At 38.0% G+C, this 17297-nt stretch overlaps 1 protein-coding gene across 18 annotated transcripts in view; it reads left to right on the forward strand.

Annotated features, from left to right (window-relative positions):
• DLGAP2 (DLG associated protein 2) overlaps positions 1-17297 on the forward strand; it is a 450442-nt gene that overhangs the window by 341647 nt on the left and 91498 nt on the right. For 11 of the 18 annotated variants that reach the window (XM_054280610.1, XM_054280611.1, XM_054280621.1 and 8 more), the window contains one exon: positions 10784-10849. The exons of 6 other annotated variants lie outside the window; for them this stretch is intronic. In XM_054280610.1, the coding sequence (XP_054136585.1) occupies positions 10784-10849 (66 nt within the window). The remainder of the gene's footprint in view (positions 1-10783; positions 10850-17297) is intronic. One more of the 18 variants, XM_054280604.1, reaches the window with a different exon arrangement.

Genomic DNA, 17297 nt, shown 5'->3' on the forward strand with positions numbered 1-17297 from the left:
TCCCCATATGTCTCCTGACCCTTGGTAACTGAACTTCTTTACACTGTGCTATTGGCAGATATGATCTAATTTCAGGTACTTTTACCTTACAGGCTATGGTTTAACTGATTTCACTTTCCTTACAGGCAGATGGATGGGTACTTCAGCAGAGCTGATATTCTTAAACAGATTAAATCAAGCAAATCTGATCAAGTATCTAAGCTGATATTATTAAACCTTTTGTTGTTGTTATTAAATTTTTCAGTTGTGTGAGTTCTTCCAAAGAGCAACTTGGATGTATTCCTGACCATGTATCATTGCCAGGGCAGGAAAAGGCCAGGTGAACATCTGTGCAAAGCACCTTTAGTGCCTTGCAGATACGGGGGTAGAAAGAGTCCATGTGCACAATGTCAGTGACCTTGACTCTGCATGGGTATTTGCCCACACACACAGACCTCAAAGACAAATCCTTGCAGTGAACAAGGTCTGCAAACTATTTTACTTTGTGGTTCAAGCAGGATTAGCAGCACTTAAATGTGGAAGAAATATAGGTTGTACCTCTGCCAGCGTAGCAGCTACAAACACAACCACAGCTAGTGAGGTGACCTGAACAAATAGCACCTCTGCTGAGAGCAAATATTTGTGTTCAGTTTCTCAGCTCCTTTTTGAGTCATCATGACAGTCTGGCTTAATGTCATTTTGCTTTAGGCCCTCATTTGAGGACTGGAGGTGATGAGCCTGGCAATCTAGCACTTTCCTTAGTCCCTGGAGAAATGGGCTGGACAGGGATCAGCCTAGAGCTGCCCACTCCTCCCCACCAAGGGGAGGAAGACAAAGGTGCCCAAGCTCCCCAGGTGCTTCAGTGAAAAGCCTATCCTTCAGAAATTAAATGAAAAATTTGTATCTTGATGAGATCAGTACAGTGAACTTTAAGACTAGGAACTGGCCAAGCACCTGTATACCTTTGCAACATCCTAACTATTGATTCTGCCCATCCTGCAATGGACAGCTGATCATTTTGCTTTCCATTTTCAGTGGCCACACGGAGAATTGATTCTCCTTCAACTTCATATCTGTTTGTGTCATAAGGAAAATCCAAATAACCCAGCAGTGGCACAGGTTGTAATTGAATGTCACAACCAACAAACAGAAAGGTTCACCTCAGGCACATTGTAATTGGTTTTAAAATGTAATGAGTCAGTGTGTCTGTGTATCCTAAACAACCACAGGAATATCTGCTATATATTGCACCACTTCTAGAGCAACTAGAGAGGACCCAAGGAGGGTTGCACCCACCGTGCTGAGTGTTAAACAAATGCATTAGTGAGAAATCTCTCTGTGGTGAGGTACTTGGCAAAACCCTTTTCTTTGTAAAGTACAACCTTCCTGAAACTGAAACTGTTTATGAGTCAGTTCCGAACAAATTCATTCTTAAAATAAAAATGCAGGGGGAAAAAAGAGATTTTCAAATGTTAAAGCACCCTATTTTGATATTTTTAGAAGTTTCATTTTTCTACCTTGAAGATGTGCTGCCTGACATCTCTTTTAATATGTGGAAGAGGATAAAACTGTACAAAATTAATTTGAAAATATAGATGTTTCTGTCATTTTAGATTATCACTTGACAATTTTATTAATTTTAAGTTATTTCTAAGCTGTGATTTTATAATTTGTAGCTGAAAATTGTTATGGGAAAGAGGAAAATTTCTCTGGTTTTTCTAAATATTTGCAATGCTCCGTTAAAGACCTGGTGGTGCAAATAACTCAGTACAGCACATAGTTGGGATTATACATGCATCATGCACAAAATCTTCAGGTGACCTTCAACCTGTGCCACATTACTTGGACCTCAGGAGTATTAGGACTGTGGATGGAAGAAGAAGACAATTAAAAAAAAAAAAAAAGAAAGACTAATGGCAGAGAATTAAAAGGAAAAAAGAAGAAAAAATAAAGCATGTCTAGGAAGGAGATGGAAAAGAGAGGGATGCAGAACAAGGGAAAGATGAGGGAGATGAAGGGAAGTAGATGAGAGAGAAAGCCTCACATTGCAATTGCATAGGGATAGTGGGGAAGGAACTAATAACAAGTTGCTGGAAAATGCATTAAATCTGAGCCACTGAGCATGACTTCAGCAGCACTCACAGGATGATGAAAACACAAGGCAGAGAAATGAGGCATCCTGATTCATCAGTCTATGCCTGCTACAGCTGCACCAGACCCATGATTCTTTCTAGGAAGAAAACTTGTCCTGATTATTGCTATTTTTGAGAGAGAAAAAGGGCTCATTTATAGGTACTGCATTTCATATCTGCTCAAATTGCCAAAAGGAAGCTGCATATTATATAATATGTAATCATATTTGCTAAATAAAAAACCCCACTAGCTGTCAATCTTACTATCCCAGAATTTAAGTGTTCACAGAAATCCTCACCAAAATTCTCTTGTGTAGGAATTGAATATATTTGAGCCCTCCCTCTGCTCTCTTTCAACCTTGCACATAGAGAAAAACATATGCACATCCTGTCTCCAGTTATAGAGAGCTTCATCATCTAATGTCAAAAGCCTCATTGAGGGATTTCACAGCTGCAGATACTAATAGCTAATTTCAGTTTCCAGTAGAATTGCTGACTTTGCCCTCTCATCCCATTGGGGTCAAAGGTTTTCCATACTAAATGTCTCCTACCATGGTAGATCAGTGGAACAAATGCAGTTGTTCTTTAATGTTAAAATATCTTATTTATTGAACATTTGAAAGACAGGGACATTGCTCAGACCTTTTGCCCCACCATAAAATGAATCTGTAAAATCAGAATGCCATGACCTGCTAGTAATAGTTGCATTATATCTGGTTGTGGTTTTTACCAAAGAATAAAGCAAAATATTTTGTGAGAATATCTAATTTTAACCTGAGAATGGAAAGGTTACAAAACCCATATTCTGTCAAACATAGTTGACTATTAGAGCCTTCAGTCATTTTTAAGGAAAGTCTTAAAGAAATGCCTTTTCTAAAAGTGATTTTGAAGTATTTTGAAAAGGCTAATTTAATCTACAATTTGTTTTTTGTAAATGACTTTTCATTTCCGTGGATAAGGAGAAAAAAAAAGATTGCTAAATAACTACACTTATCCAGTAAGACAAATATCCTGTTTCCTATTCACAAACCAGTGCAATTAAGGGACAATTTTTATGTATTTTTAGGAGAGGTGTAAGTCAAGTTTTCTGACTTGTATATTCCTCTCTCACTACTGGACTGTCCTACACTTTGCTCTGGCATTCTTCCTCACTTTTGACTCTCTTAAGAATGTTTTCATATAATTTCTGCAGGTATTTTAATGGACTTGGTGAGCATTTTACTTCTCTGACAGCATAGTTAAGCCTTCACAGCTGTGCAAAGTCCTTCTGTGTTCCTCACATGCATTTTCTATTTTTCCTCTCTGCCAAGGTCCAAGGCAGACTTCTTGGCCCTCCTTAATTGTCCACTGTGAGGTAGCTGGGAGTCCTTCCAAGAGCTGCCACAGTGGCTGGAAGATGAAAGTGTACCAAAGACAATTGTTGCAGTTGGATACATAATGGATTCTGAAGAGTTATAGGGATAACTAAAGATTTTTCTAGGGTTTCCAGAAAATCTGGGTTCACAGGATGTGGGTTATAACTTACAATAATGAGATACTTTATTTTTTAAATATTCCCACTTTTTATTATAGAATATCTGGGATTCCTCTCACAGATCCTGAAAAACAATAAAGGGTAAATGGCTTTTTCAGGGCTTGACATAGTCATTCAGCCATGAAAAATCCAGGAAGAAAGAACTTTTAGGAATTTCATAGACTGTTTGAAGCACATCACACAGAGCCAAGTTTGAACACAATGTCTTATCACTGAGTTACTCTTTTTTCGCTTGCAGTCACTTGTTAATTTTGATATAAAAAGATTGAGTTATTTAACTGAATTATTCATTTAAGTGTTAGAATGACTGAAAAGTCACTCTACTTTAAGACTTTGCAGCAACATCCAACACATTTTTGCATTCATTGCTTTAAGTGAGGAAGGGAAGGGGAACTTGCAGATCTCTGGGGTAAAAGGGGTAAGGCAGCTTAGAAAACCTTCCTACGAGCAAAATGACCCTGGCTGGCTTAGGACAGGCTGCTCTAGGGAACCAAAGCCTTTCAGGGTGATCACCACAATATTGCTAAGGCAACCTGTGTTCTGTGGATGATTTTCAGCTGCCAAAAGCTGGGAGGTAGGAGTTACTGTGCCAAGAGCAAGATGATCCCTGACAGCTTCTCTGGTCCCCTGCAGTATATTTTATTTTATCTTTTTTCCACGAGAGGATCTGGGGGACACAGCCAGTTTCCTCTCCCTGATTTATTAGGAGGTGTGCCTCCAAAAAACTGATGCCTGATTTCATAGTCCTGCTGTCTGGAACCATACTATATAAAAGTGGAAAGGCTTGATGAAAGCAAGAGAACAAGGAAGAGAACAGGAATTCCTCAGTCCTGATTTTCAGGGTATGTGAAGGGTGGTTTGTTTTTGCTCAGTAAACTGAGCTAAGTAAAAGGCTGGAATTCTTCAATATTTATTAGTGTAATATATAAGAGAAGTATGTTTGTGTTTGAAAAGCCAAACAAATTGTCTCTCTTGGGCACAGCTTAATATGACTAATGAATTCTCTGAGTTATGAAAAGAGCAGATGAAGATATTAAAAAATAAAATATAAAATAGAAGAAGAAAAAGCAGAAAACCGCACCACAGTAAAAAAAAAAAAAAAAAAAACCATACTGTAAAGCCATTTGAATTTCTGCCTGCTGCATCTGAAAATGGTAGTGCAGAGAAACAAAAAGGTACAGAGGAGAATGAAAAGGATAGTGAAAGTTTTAGAATAGCTTTGCCATAATAAAATACTAAGCAGATTGATTATTTGGTTCGGAGAAGGGAGGACTAAGGGAGGGATATGCTCTACACAATTGTAAATTATATAGACATAGTGAGTAGGGCTCAATGATCCATTATTTTTCACAACCAAAGATCTAGAGGCACCTAATTTAATTATCAGGCATCCTGATAAACAAACAAAAAGGAAATTCTTTTTCAAATAAAGCATAATTAGATTGTGAGGTGCATTGGCACAGGATGCAGTAGAGGCTATCAGTACAAATGGGCTCAGAGAAGATTAGATAAATCCATAGAGGATAGACCCATTGATGGCTAGTAAAAATGATGGCCTAGATTAAACTTCTGCCTCAGGAAGTCCTTTAAGTGCTGTTTGCAGGAAGTTGGAAAGGTATTTTAGGCAATCTATGTATTTGCCCTGTTTCTAGCAATATCCTTTTGGGCCAGTTCTTGAGCCAGCATACTGTAATTAAAAGTTCTTTGCTGAATTCATCAGGAACATTTCTCTCTGTGTGTGTGTGTGTGTGTGTGTGTGTGTGAAAAATAACAAGAAAAAAAGAGGCTGTGATGAGAAAAGCAAAAGCAACTTAATTAAACAATGACTTTCTCTTACTGTTAATACTTTTCACTCAGCCCTCTTGCAAAGGAAAACCTCAATAACCCTAAATCTTCTACTATCAGCTTTAATTTTCATTTCAATCAGAGTTTTTCCCAGCCCTGCTGTCCTTCTGTGTATTTGTTGCTTATCAGCATGCTATGAGAACAATGCATGGGCATATTGTATTTGACAATACTGCCACCTGGGCTGCATCTGTAGCAAATTAAACAGTGCCAGGACAATGCCCAACAAATAGGAATTTGATTACTTGCAATGCTGCTCAGACAGGTCCCTGTCCTTATTTTACACTTGGCCAACTAATTTTCTCTGTCCCAAATAATTCCCAGTCTTTACTAGGGAATTAGCATGGACAAGGGATCATTCCCCATCACAGTTTGGATGGATCCAACCTGTTCTTGAATATATGGCTAGAGCATGCCAGCTGGCCTCATGGCCAGAGGAGGAGCCTTCACCATGCCTAGTTTGCTTTATAGATGTGATAAAGATTGGATGCAACCTCTGGAGGATTGGGTGAGGAAAGGAATAGGTTCTCTGGAAGTTGTTTTTGTCTCTTGGGGAAGGTCTAAATCAATCCAATTAGCTGTCAGGAGGGATGAGGGGTCCATAACATCCCCCAGGCATGCAGACATTTGGTTGTTTCCCTGAGATTAGGACCAGTTCTCAGTTCCCTATTCTCATAAGATACACTGAGCACTCTGGGGATGTCTTTGGCCAGGGTGAAAGGCCACTTGCAAGAAATGCTTTGATTTCATAGCAGGACTTGAGGTACAGGAGATTTCTCTTCTAGATCTTAAAGTTTCCCTAGTCTGGGAGAGGTGATTTTGTTTTCTCAGATTATGGAGTGATGTAGTGAGTGTCCCATATTCATCCTCTAATGACACATTCTCTCATTATGTGATTGAATGAAATTCCAGCTGCAGTTTTATTCAGACACTTTTAGGGCTGTGTTTTCTCTCATTTGTTGCCAGACTTATAATACCAGGCACTATATAGAAACTGAAAAAAAACAACTGCCATAGGGAGCTTGCAGGCTGAAAGGAAAGCACATAGTGAAAAAAATTGATGTGAGGTCCAGAGCAGGCCAACAATAAATAAATCAAAATCCTGTGATCTAAGTTCAGTATCAATCAGTTCTAGTTCAGTCTTCCTCTTATATTGTGATGGAGAAGGCTGTTAATTGATTAAGTCTTGCTGAGCTGAACCTTTTAAAGTATATGAGCAACAGGTCCACTGACATTGGGGCCTGTTTTGTGGATGGATAGGTTATAAAAGTACAATTAAGAGATGGAAACAGCTTGCCTGGTTATTAAGGGTAGAATGAATGCATGAAAAATGAGGTCCAACAAAGAGGCAAGATTTCACAGGTGAAGAAAGAGAATTTAAACTGATAGATCAGGTTCAGAGAGTAGACAGAGGTTAAAGCTGAGATGACAAAATTTGAATGGTGGGCAAAGTGATTATTCATCCCTGTCACAGCACATACCCTTGACCACATTTGGCCCATGCCAAGCAGTGCTGCCCTAGAGAACATCTCCTTAGCCGGGTATGGAGCAGCACAAGCCAGGCCACACTCCTGGCAGACATCCAGCTGCACTGGGGACAAAAGCTGTGCCACGCCAGCCTGACGTTGGGCACTGTTCTGTGTCATTTCCCACTGTACATGCAGTAGCTTCAGGGTTGAATGAGCTGCCTGGATGTGTCAAGCTGGTTCCAAATCAGCAATATCTCCTGACGTTTCCAAGCTTAAGTCTGGAGAACTTCAGCTGTGACAAGTTCCTATCACAGTTTTGAGTGTCATCTGTGCAGTGTTGAACTGGAATGAATGACAGATACATCACATATTTAAAAAGGAAAATGAGATACTACATGTAAGTGATAGGTTTTGCTCTCCTACTTATGCAGATCACAGCGTCATTTTACTATACATTGAGCTTTCAAAGAAGCAAATGTCTCTGCATTTTTAGAGTCTTTAATTTTTTGTCAATGCTTTTGAGTCCTGTTGAGAGCGGAGATTTTCCTGCTATGTGTTAGTTTCAAGTTCAGAGCAAGAGTCTTGTTTTCTGTTTAGACCTGTTTGTGATGCAGTAGTTTGTATACTGATGTGTCCCTTGTGTGTGAACACATAGTTAAAACACTTATATTGTAAATCATCCGATTTTCATAATCTCTTTGTTTGTAATTCATTGCCCATTGAAGCATTCCATGCTAAGAACACGACTTTCTTCTATGTCCACTGGTGTAGAATGTTCCACCAGTAGGTAGCAAAGGGCAAGCTGAGGGCCTGTTTATCTATGAGATAGAGAAGGTGAATGACATGAGATGAATGCACTCATTTCTGACACTTGCATTTCAGCATGAGCCAGAATGCTGTGATAACCTGCCTGACTCCTTTACTGTGAGAAATGAAGTGTTCATGAATGCTGAGTTTTCATGAATGAAGGCCATGCTTTTCATTTTTATGGTCAATAATAAAAATGGCAATTTCTAGGAAAAATTTAAACTGAAGAAACAAAGGCCATGTATGTCTGTTGCTGAATGAATAATATGAGTTTGGAGTACAGTTCAATCTCATACAAAGATTATCTGTGTAATACTGCAAGAGCCACCAAGACTCTAGATTAATTTATGCTTCATAAGTGCAGAACACAAAAATTGAATCCTTTCAATGGCTGAAATGACAAAAGCCTTTTGAAAAGACAATGGAAATAATGAAATAGTGATGTGAATATGTATAGTGATAAAATATAAAGAAATAAGAAGTCCTCATAATTAAGAAGTAAACTAATCACTAAGACTTACTCATACCCCTCATACAGATTCATAAACCTAAGGGAATGACAAAGAAATTCTAAGTTCCTTTGAAATACCTGCAATTGACCCAATTTATAAGAAAATGTAACTTTTCTGCAGGAAGGACATTTTATCTCCGTGCTCTCTGTAGGTTTTTCTGGACAACAGGCTCACTGACATTAACAAATGTAGTACAGCTACAAGAAAGAAATTCATTTTAATCCTAATTCTAATGGGAAATTGAGACAGAAAAAGATTAAGTAGACTGTCCAAATTTGCACAGAAACGCTTACAGCAAAGTCAAAATCTGACTTATGGATCTCATTGCATGACCTTTCCCTTTAATTTTGGGAAATATTTTTTTCTTTTTTTTTCTTTTTTTCTTTTTCCTCAAACACTTCACATCCACAAATGTTTAGTCTTAATTAGCCTACTCCTATCATCTTAGTCTAGTTTTGGGCAGATTTGTTTTATGATGCTGTTTCCTTGCAAGGGAAAATATGCATTCATTCTGTATGTGTTTCTGAATGATATGATAGACCTTTGGAATCAATTAACATATTTTTCAAAAATATTAAACTATCTTCTTTATTATGAAGTTAGCAGTAAGATCTCCTACTTACTTACAAGAATGTAAAGGATCCTTCAGAATATTTTTGTTACAACTTTCATTACTTATAACTGCTTTCTGTGCAGCCACATTAGAGGATAAGCATATGAGTTATACAATATAGGCAGATCATGTGAGCAAAGTCTCCATGGAAACTGCCTAATTTGTGCTTTTATTTAATTAGAGTTGTCCATTACCTCTCCAAATGAAGTTTAATTTAAATTCATATGCCAGTCATTTTTTAAATTGTGTATGACTTTTCATCCATCACTTACTGAGATCTCTTGTAGGCTGTATTTTAGCAGACTGAGTTTATTTAACAATTGAGTTTATAAACAGGATGTTTATTTGACAGCTCAGCTTATCCAACATTCTTAACATCCTTGGAACTAATTTTCTATGCAGTATCTGTGCTATACAACTCATTGTTATCAATTAGACATTCTTAACCTCAGAAATTGTCAAAACCTCGGAACAATTGCTTGAGAGATCCACATGAGTACATTCACTCATTTTCCTTGCTGTGAGATAATTGGGAAAAAATTTGAGTACAAATAAAAAGTGTAATTAAAAAAATATGCAAAATGCATGTGTTTGTTAAATGGTGCATTGAAGCAGGCAAAGCTGTGTGTCTACTGTAAGCCACACCAGAAAACCAGCTGGTCTCATTGAGGTACTCTGAAGAAAAGTCTGAGCTGGTTTGACCTTACAGAACTGTCTTCCTGAGGGTATGATAGCATGAACTGATGTGAGTTATTTGGAAGTCATCAGTCCTTGGCTGTGCACCACAAGGTCTGCAATACCTGGTTTTATCTTTCTTTCAAGAGCTGCTGGTTGAGTGTATAGTGAGATGATATGAAGTACTCCATTATTTCCCAGTTCTTCTGGGGTGTCTTGTTCCATACACAGATGATAACAGGACAGTGGAAGGCTGTGTATACTCAATAATTCCCACCCACCTGAGACACCAGCAAATATGGAGAATAGGGAAAAACATAAGAAGAATTAAAAATGTAGTATTGGGTAAATAATGAAACATTACTGACATATTTTGTATCATAATGTACAAGTTCTGAAGCAAATCTTGCATCTCATGGAATCATTATTGACCCAGTTTTCCATTTGCAGCTCCATTACAGAAATATCTAGACTAGGTGCCTGCTCCAAAATTAGTTTATGTGTCAGAATGACAAGAGGGTGATGCAGAGGCAACAAACTGCAGCTCTGAAAGGGACATAAGCCAGGGTAGCTCAGAGCTGCACTCTGGTGCCACTCAGGTGGTTTCTGCATTCATACATCATAAACATATCATCCAAGCTTAAATATTCTTTCATAATTACAGAAGCTATCTCTGGAAAAAAAGTAAATATTAGTGAAAAAAAGGAAATGTTAGGGGAAAAGTCATCACAACATTATCATAGTTCACAATGGCAGAATTGAAAGTTTGTGTATAAAAGGTAATAAAAGTTGCCTAAGAATCATGTGTGGTAAGTGCTAGAGGTGCAACTGGAGGACCAACAATAAGGATTCTTCTGGAACAATTACATGATGGCTAAAAGTCAATACAATTTAACATAACTAAGAAAAAATGGAAAGAACAATGTAAAGGGCGTTACAAAAAATGCATTTATGAATATTATGTGATACTAGTGATTTGAAAATGCCTAGAAAAATTAAAATAATAATAATTGCTAATATTATTAATAGATGAAAACTTGAAAAACTGGCAAAGGGATAAATTCTGCAGGTAATAGCAGCACAGCAGTTTAACGTTAACAGAGGTCCTGAATGGTAATAGGTGTCACTGAGTGGATTTAAGAACTAGTGGAGAGTTATGTCTGGATGTAGACAAATATCAGAGTTATTAAATAGCTACTTTGTTTCTGTCTTTTCAGAAGAAGAGGGTGGCGATCTGCTCAAGTCGAGCTTCAGTTTTCCAGGGACGCCAGAGGAGGAGCTAGGTACAGAATCCATCCCGCAGACACCCGGTGCCGCCTGCGCGGGCCGGGCACGGGGCTGCTCTGGGCCGCAGCCTCACCCCCACAGAGCCACCACTGACAGTGGCCAAAAACCTCACTCAGTCCTTCTGGGCATTTCTCACCTGCTCTATCAGGTCAGAGAATGCACAGGAAAATCACCAGATTTGAGTAACACTCAGGAAACTGAGAATCCAAAAGAAGGTGTTCAAGGAAATTGCCGACCTTCCTTCTTTTGTCTCTTTGTCTTACCCTACAGAGAACATCCTAAATGCAGATGGAGTTTTCAATGTTACCTTTTCAATCTGAGAAAATAACAGAAGCAAGAAGAAATCAGAAACTCTTAAAGCCAATGAGTGAAGTCTTGATACTTCTGTCTTACAAAGCTAGTACTAAAATGTCCCACTGGCTTTGGTTTTATAAATTTAGATTGTGAAAACTTGAGTTTCTGTTCCTGGAATTTCATACCCAGATTGTCACTGGTTTATGTGAAATCTGTCAAAATTTTGACTTATATGCAATTACTCCATGTGGTTATTTTTAGAAAAGCAATATGGGAAGTGGTTTTTATGTGTTTGCTACTTAAAGCTGCCTTTATTCAACATGAGCTTACTTACATTTCAGAAGTCAGCATAAAGTAATTTTTCTTTTTGTGCATATTCTCATGTTAATATATTGCAACAGTTTATTTTTTGTTATTAGAATATTGTTGTAGTTGACAAGAATATGATAAACTCTTGCCCTGACTGTATTATTACCCACTGCAAGGAAGATAAATTATAGTTGCTGTGTTAAGGAAAACTACCCAAGCAGTTAAAACAAGGAGCATGAATTCAGACAGGCTGTGTCTTTACGTTTAGCCAATCTCTTAGAAGAGGATTCAAGTAGTGTTGCCACTCAGTTGCACTCAAGTCAGTGAGTGTCATAAATGTTTGACATAAAAATTTCTGTACTGGACTTGTTTATTCACTTAACATTCCAAAACAAGTGAAAAAAAAGCTACAGGATACGCTCCCAAGATTAGACAGAACAAAGTGTTATGGAAGAGACTGCAGAAGACTCAGTCAGTTTCTGCCTTAATCAAAGTGGTGTAAAAGGGAAGATATCATTTAACATGAGACTTCCTAGGAATCTCACAAGTGGATCCTATGGAGGAGTCATGAAATGAACAAGTCTCTCTGCCTTCTTGGACATCTGGAGTTTTTTCACCCTGTTGTCCCACTTCACAGCACACAGGAAGGAGTTCAGATGGCTTGGGTTAGAATTCATCTCATCTGAGAGTTGGAAACTATTTCAGATGTAGATGTCTAAACTGCAGATCTCAGGACTTCTTTTGGAGTCAATGGAGAGTGATAGAATTTTCTAGGACATAGCAGGTTTGGCCTACTTTAGAAGCTTAATGAAGAGTGAGATAAGTAATGCTTTAGAAGACTGTCACAATTGTTCTCCTTCCCATTTGTTTGAGAAAGAACTGCAGGATTTCTGGAGCCAGAGCAAATGATGTACAAGTCAATAATATTAAATGTCAGGTGTCTATAGGAGCAAGGACCCTCATATGGAATAGATAGTCAAAGCTTAACACGAAGATGTATTATAACTGACCAATCATCCAGAACTCTGACTGGGAAGAAGATGGGGGATTAGTCAGAAACGAGAAACAAGAAAGCAAAACAGCAATAAGAATAACAAATAACAACAAGACTACAAAGAAATTAGGCTGCTTTCCAACATTTCAACTATTTATGGCCGAGTGACTAAAAAAAATATGCCAAAAGCAAGGAAAAATACATCCTTGCTCCTAAATTTTGTCCTTTCTACAGTCCTTTGAAAGTAAGTACCAAAGATTGCTAGATAATACATGGGAAGAGGTGGGTGGCTTTAATCTTTTTGGAAGAAAATCCTGTCTTCTTAAAAGGACTAAGTCACCAAACTGGAGGTGCTCAAAGTAAGTGGACTGGATAGCATTAGTAATGTAAAAACATATGATAATGTAAAAACATAATGTAAAAATATATCCCCTTCTCCTCTAGAGAGAATCACTGAAATTGGTAAGACTTTTAGAAAAGCTGTTAGTTAGTTAGTTTGTTAGTTTGTTAGTTTGTTAGTTTGTTAGTTTGTTAGTTAGTTATATTCTGTGTCGACAAGCTCTGCAGTTACAGCTATGCTAATGTGCTACTCCTCTACAGATGGATAGGACATATCTGTCTTTCAGATTTGTGTTCAAATCAATGAATCTTATATATAAAATAAGTGAAAAAACTGCAAACATCTTTCTCAGTCTTCACTTTTTCTTGCTGTTGTACATGCATAAAGTTAATTATTCATTGGAAAGAAATATGATTCTGGGTGGATACTCTCATCCTTGGACTATGGAAATGGGCTGGCTTCTTTTCTGTGTATACATAACCCAATGACTATGTCATAATTTTGTATGAACAGCCTCAATCTGACAGACTGCTAGAGACCTTCATCTCTGCAGCAAACCCAGAAAGGAAGTAAAATAAAGTGCCCTAAGTCAAGACAGAGTCAGGATGATGTTCTTTGAGGCAGCTCTATCTGCAGGGCCATTCATTATTCTAGACTCTCATTTTCCTGAGGAGCTTCAAGCTGTGATCTCTCTGGTACTGAAAGATCTCTGGCTCCAGGTCCTTGTTTGTAAAATGGGTTTAGAATTTCTGAGTGAGGTTTGTGGCTTTGGTGCGGTTTAACTAATGTTTGCACAGTATCTCATGAGAGTAAAAATGCTGCATAGTCATTAAATAATATTTTTAATAAAATTATCCACTGCCTTAATTGGAAAAAAGTATCAAGGGATACAACTGATCTCAACTCTTTCCCCCTTTTGATTCTAAAGCTTATCCACGCATTATCAGTCAGTTTTTGAGAACATTACATCAGGGCTTTACCATTAACATTTATTTGTTACCAGAGTTCAGGGTGAAAAGTATTATTATTACAAGATTCACACTCAAACCAAAAATTCCTATTCTTTTCACTAAGAATATCTCAAATAAGAAACCTGTTAAGCAAAAAAGAAAATAAAAGTAGCAGGACATGATTATGGGAGCAAGAGATCTGACTTGTGAGCTCAAGCAGCTCACTTTAAGTCTCACAGAAACTGGAGCTCTTTCATTCTAGGCTTTCTTCTAGCTGGTATTTATATCATCTAAACCATGTTACTGTATTAAAAAAAAACATTTATTACTTTACATGTCCAAAGCAAATAGTGCAATCTTAACAAGAGACATAGAAAAATGCCGTGTTTGAAAGGCATTCAAATAGTTACAGAAATGTGAACAGGGAAGATGGGATGAACTTCTCTTTGAACATATATTTTAATAGGTAGTACATGTACAGAGTAAATAGGGAAAATAGATTTTTGAAAACTTATTTTAACTCCTTTTTACAGGTAAGGAAATATTTACACAAGTTTTATAGTTAGGCTGTTTTATAGTTAGCAAGATCTAATGTCAAGCAAAGAAGGAGAACTTGCACTAAAAGCTTTTTACTGCAGTAAATTGCTATTTTCTCTTCAGGAATGGGTATTGAGTTGATGTTAAGGAAAAGGCCAAAACCTGTAAAACAGGTTGCAGTTACTAATAATGCTCTTAACATGCCCTAGTTGCAAAGTAAACTGTAAGGGAGTTTAAGGGCAGGCCATGAAAATGTATTTTCATTTCACAGTTGATGCTTTTGATTAATTGGAAAGGTTCCAGTGTCAGACAGTAGCTCATGGTTATTCAATCACTGCTGATCATGCCTTTATGACCTTATGTGTTGGAAGGAAGAAAGGACATGGCTGTTCTTGAAATGAAAACATTAATGAAGTCCTGACTTTTCAGTCCGTCTGTCCTTCTACCGTGCACTCAGTGCAGTCAGTGTCTGAACACTTCACAAGGGTTTTAGCTTCATGTGCCAGGAACTACAGGAAATTTTCCCAAGGACAGAGGGGGGGTTGTCAGTGAGCCCTTGACTCTCGTCTGTGTCACATCCATGCCTTGGTGCACCTTCCCCCAGAGCATCCAGGGATATTTAAATATCTGTTGACTGACTGGAGCTGGTGGGACTTCAGCCAGACATGGCTTGGGCACACAGAGTAACCACTACAGCGACACTCATCCCAGTAATCAGCATGCACAGGAACACTCTGGTATTAATTCCTAGATGAGCCACGGACTGAATGTTTCCCTGGATTGTGACATTAACACCCAGAGGTACAGAAGTTTTATCCTAGTTCCATGGGGAATTGAAGCAGGGAGTCTACAAGAGACGTGCACAAAGGATCACTGCAACCCAGGGAGGTTAAGATCAGCCTCTCCACAGCAACTGACACTCCCTGCCCATGGCATTGTCCTCAAACATGCAAATAATTCAAGCCTGACAGAAAACTTGACTGCAGGTTTCCCAGGTTAATCCTCTAACCACAGGGCTATCTTTCTGTCATATAATAAAAAATATGTAGCCAGGCGGTTTGGTATGACAATATAAAAGTCTTTCAGATTTACAAGAGATTTTAAATATGACATGCCCCGATATGATTCAGTGTCACCCTCTAATTTCCTTATTGTGACTAGATTAACAGATACTGGAAAAAAAATAGCCTTTCTTATTTGTCATTTTCCATCATATCTTGAAATAATTCCACTTGATATTCTTCATTTTTCTCTACTCAAAACTGTAGTGTAGAAGGTTATTGATGCAATAGTCAAGACTGTAGAAAACATTAATGAAATAATAAGAAATATTTTTCAGAAAATAAATTTTTAAATTTAAATTCCTTTTAGTTATGCTTGAGAACTTAGTCTTTATATTGCTTTCAGTCATAGAACAAAATCATATCATATGGCCTGATCATATAAAAACATATTAACTGCCCAGCATTTTAATTGCCAGATTGTTGGCAAAAAATGCTAACTAAAAATCTGAAAATCAGAACCTATTTCTAAAAATTAAATACCTCATAATATCAAATAACTGCGAAAATCCCATTAGGCCCAAGGTCAATTCACAAACAGGTGAAGATATTTATAAGGATGCAACAATAATCACATAGGATATTTGTAATTAATTATTCATCCATTTCTACTACATAATACAAAGGGAGTTATGCATTCATAAAAAAATATTTCTGTCCTAAATGATTTCACACATGGGATGTTAGCAAAGAAGGGACATTTTTCTCTCCCTCACGGCCTGCTGACCTCTGTAACCCCTGGGTGCATACCTGACAGGCAACATTTACCTGCTCATAAAGAGTGTGACAGCTGCAGAGATGAGGTGATGATGATGATGATGATGATTGAGATGAGATGAGATGAGATGAGATGAGATGAGACGAGATGAGATGAGATGAGATGAGATGAGATGAGATGAGATGAGACAAGAGACTGACCGCTTAGCCACACCTTCCTTCCCCAATGAATATCTTCACTGGATTCTCCCTTTTCAACAGCATAAACTGTGAAACCTTTTAAATGTATTTCTATAATGAGCAGCTTAAATGATGTCCTCTCAATTTCCTCAGGAAAAAAGCTACCATACTTTACCTCCACATTCATCATTGCCTGCTTAGGTTCTGTTGGGAGTGGGACAATTTTGGCCCAACTAGGGTAGTGGAGATGCTTCCAGTGTGGAGGCAAATGACTACAGCTCTCTGTCAGAGTGCTGGGCACATAGGCAGCTGTCTTTCCAAAGGAGTTTGCCCTGGAAAAAGCAATGCAGCAACATAAACACCAGCAAAGATTGCTAATGCACTCCCAGCTTTCACTGCTGAGTTCAGCTGCCACCTTTCATTGTGCAGCTTCACTTGTTTTTCCATCTATTTATAATGTCATTTCTCTTCATAAGAGAACAGACAGCAGCATATTGAGATGTCTCAAACTCACCCTGAATGGGGGTACTAAAACCACCACCTTGTCCCAGGAGCAGGAGGCACCGTTTGGCCCATCACTGCTACATGGAAAATCTGGGTGCTGGTGATTGTGGGCACAGGCAATTAATGTTTGCAATGTTTGTAACACATCCAAAACAGAGCTCAGCCAGAGACAGCACCCTGATTTGAAAAATTCCCAATCTGGAGGTTATGTAAAGAGGAAGATTGTCTGCCTGTTACTATGGCAACAGGTTTAAAAGGGATCTTGTCACCAGGCTGCTATTTCTTCCTGTACCCCATAGGAAAATCAGGATGAGTCCTCCTCCATCTCAGTGGGTTGAACTGAACAGAAAAGTTCACCATACAATGGCAAAGCAGCAAGAGGCAGCACCAAGGGTGCACACCTGAGAAGATAATGATGAACTCTGAAAAGTAAAATAATTCTTTTGGGTCAGACCATGGCTAAAACTAAATTTTTTGGTGAATCAAAAACCTCTAAAGAACTGTTTCTGAAGCAAACAGAAAATGAAATAAATTTCTTCAGTCCTGATAATTTAAAAT

The sequence above is a fragment of the Melozone crissalis genome, unplaced genomic scaffold (genome assembly GCF_028551555.1).
Source record: "Melozone crissalis strain CALT ecotype California unplaced genomic scaffold, PUWL_Pcris_2 ptg000027l_1, whole genome shotgun sequence".
NCBI classification, from domain to species: domain Eukaryota; kingdom Metazoa; phylum Chordata; class Aves; order Passeriformes; family Passerellidae; genus Melozone; species Melozone crissalis.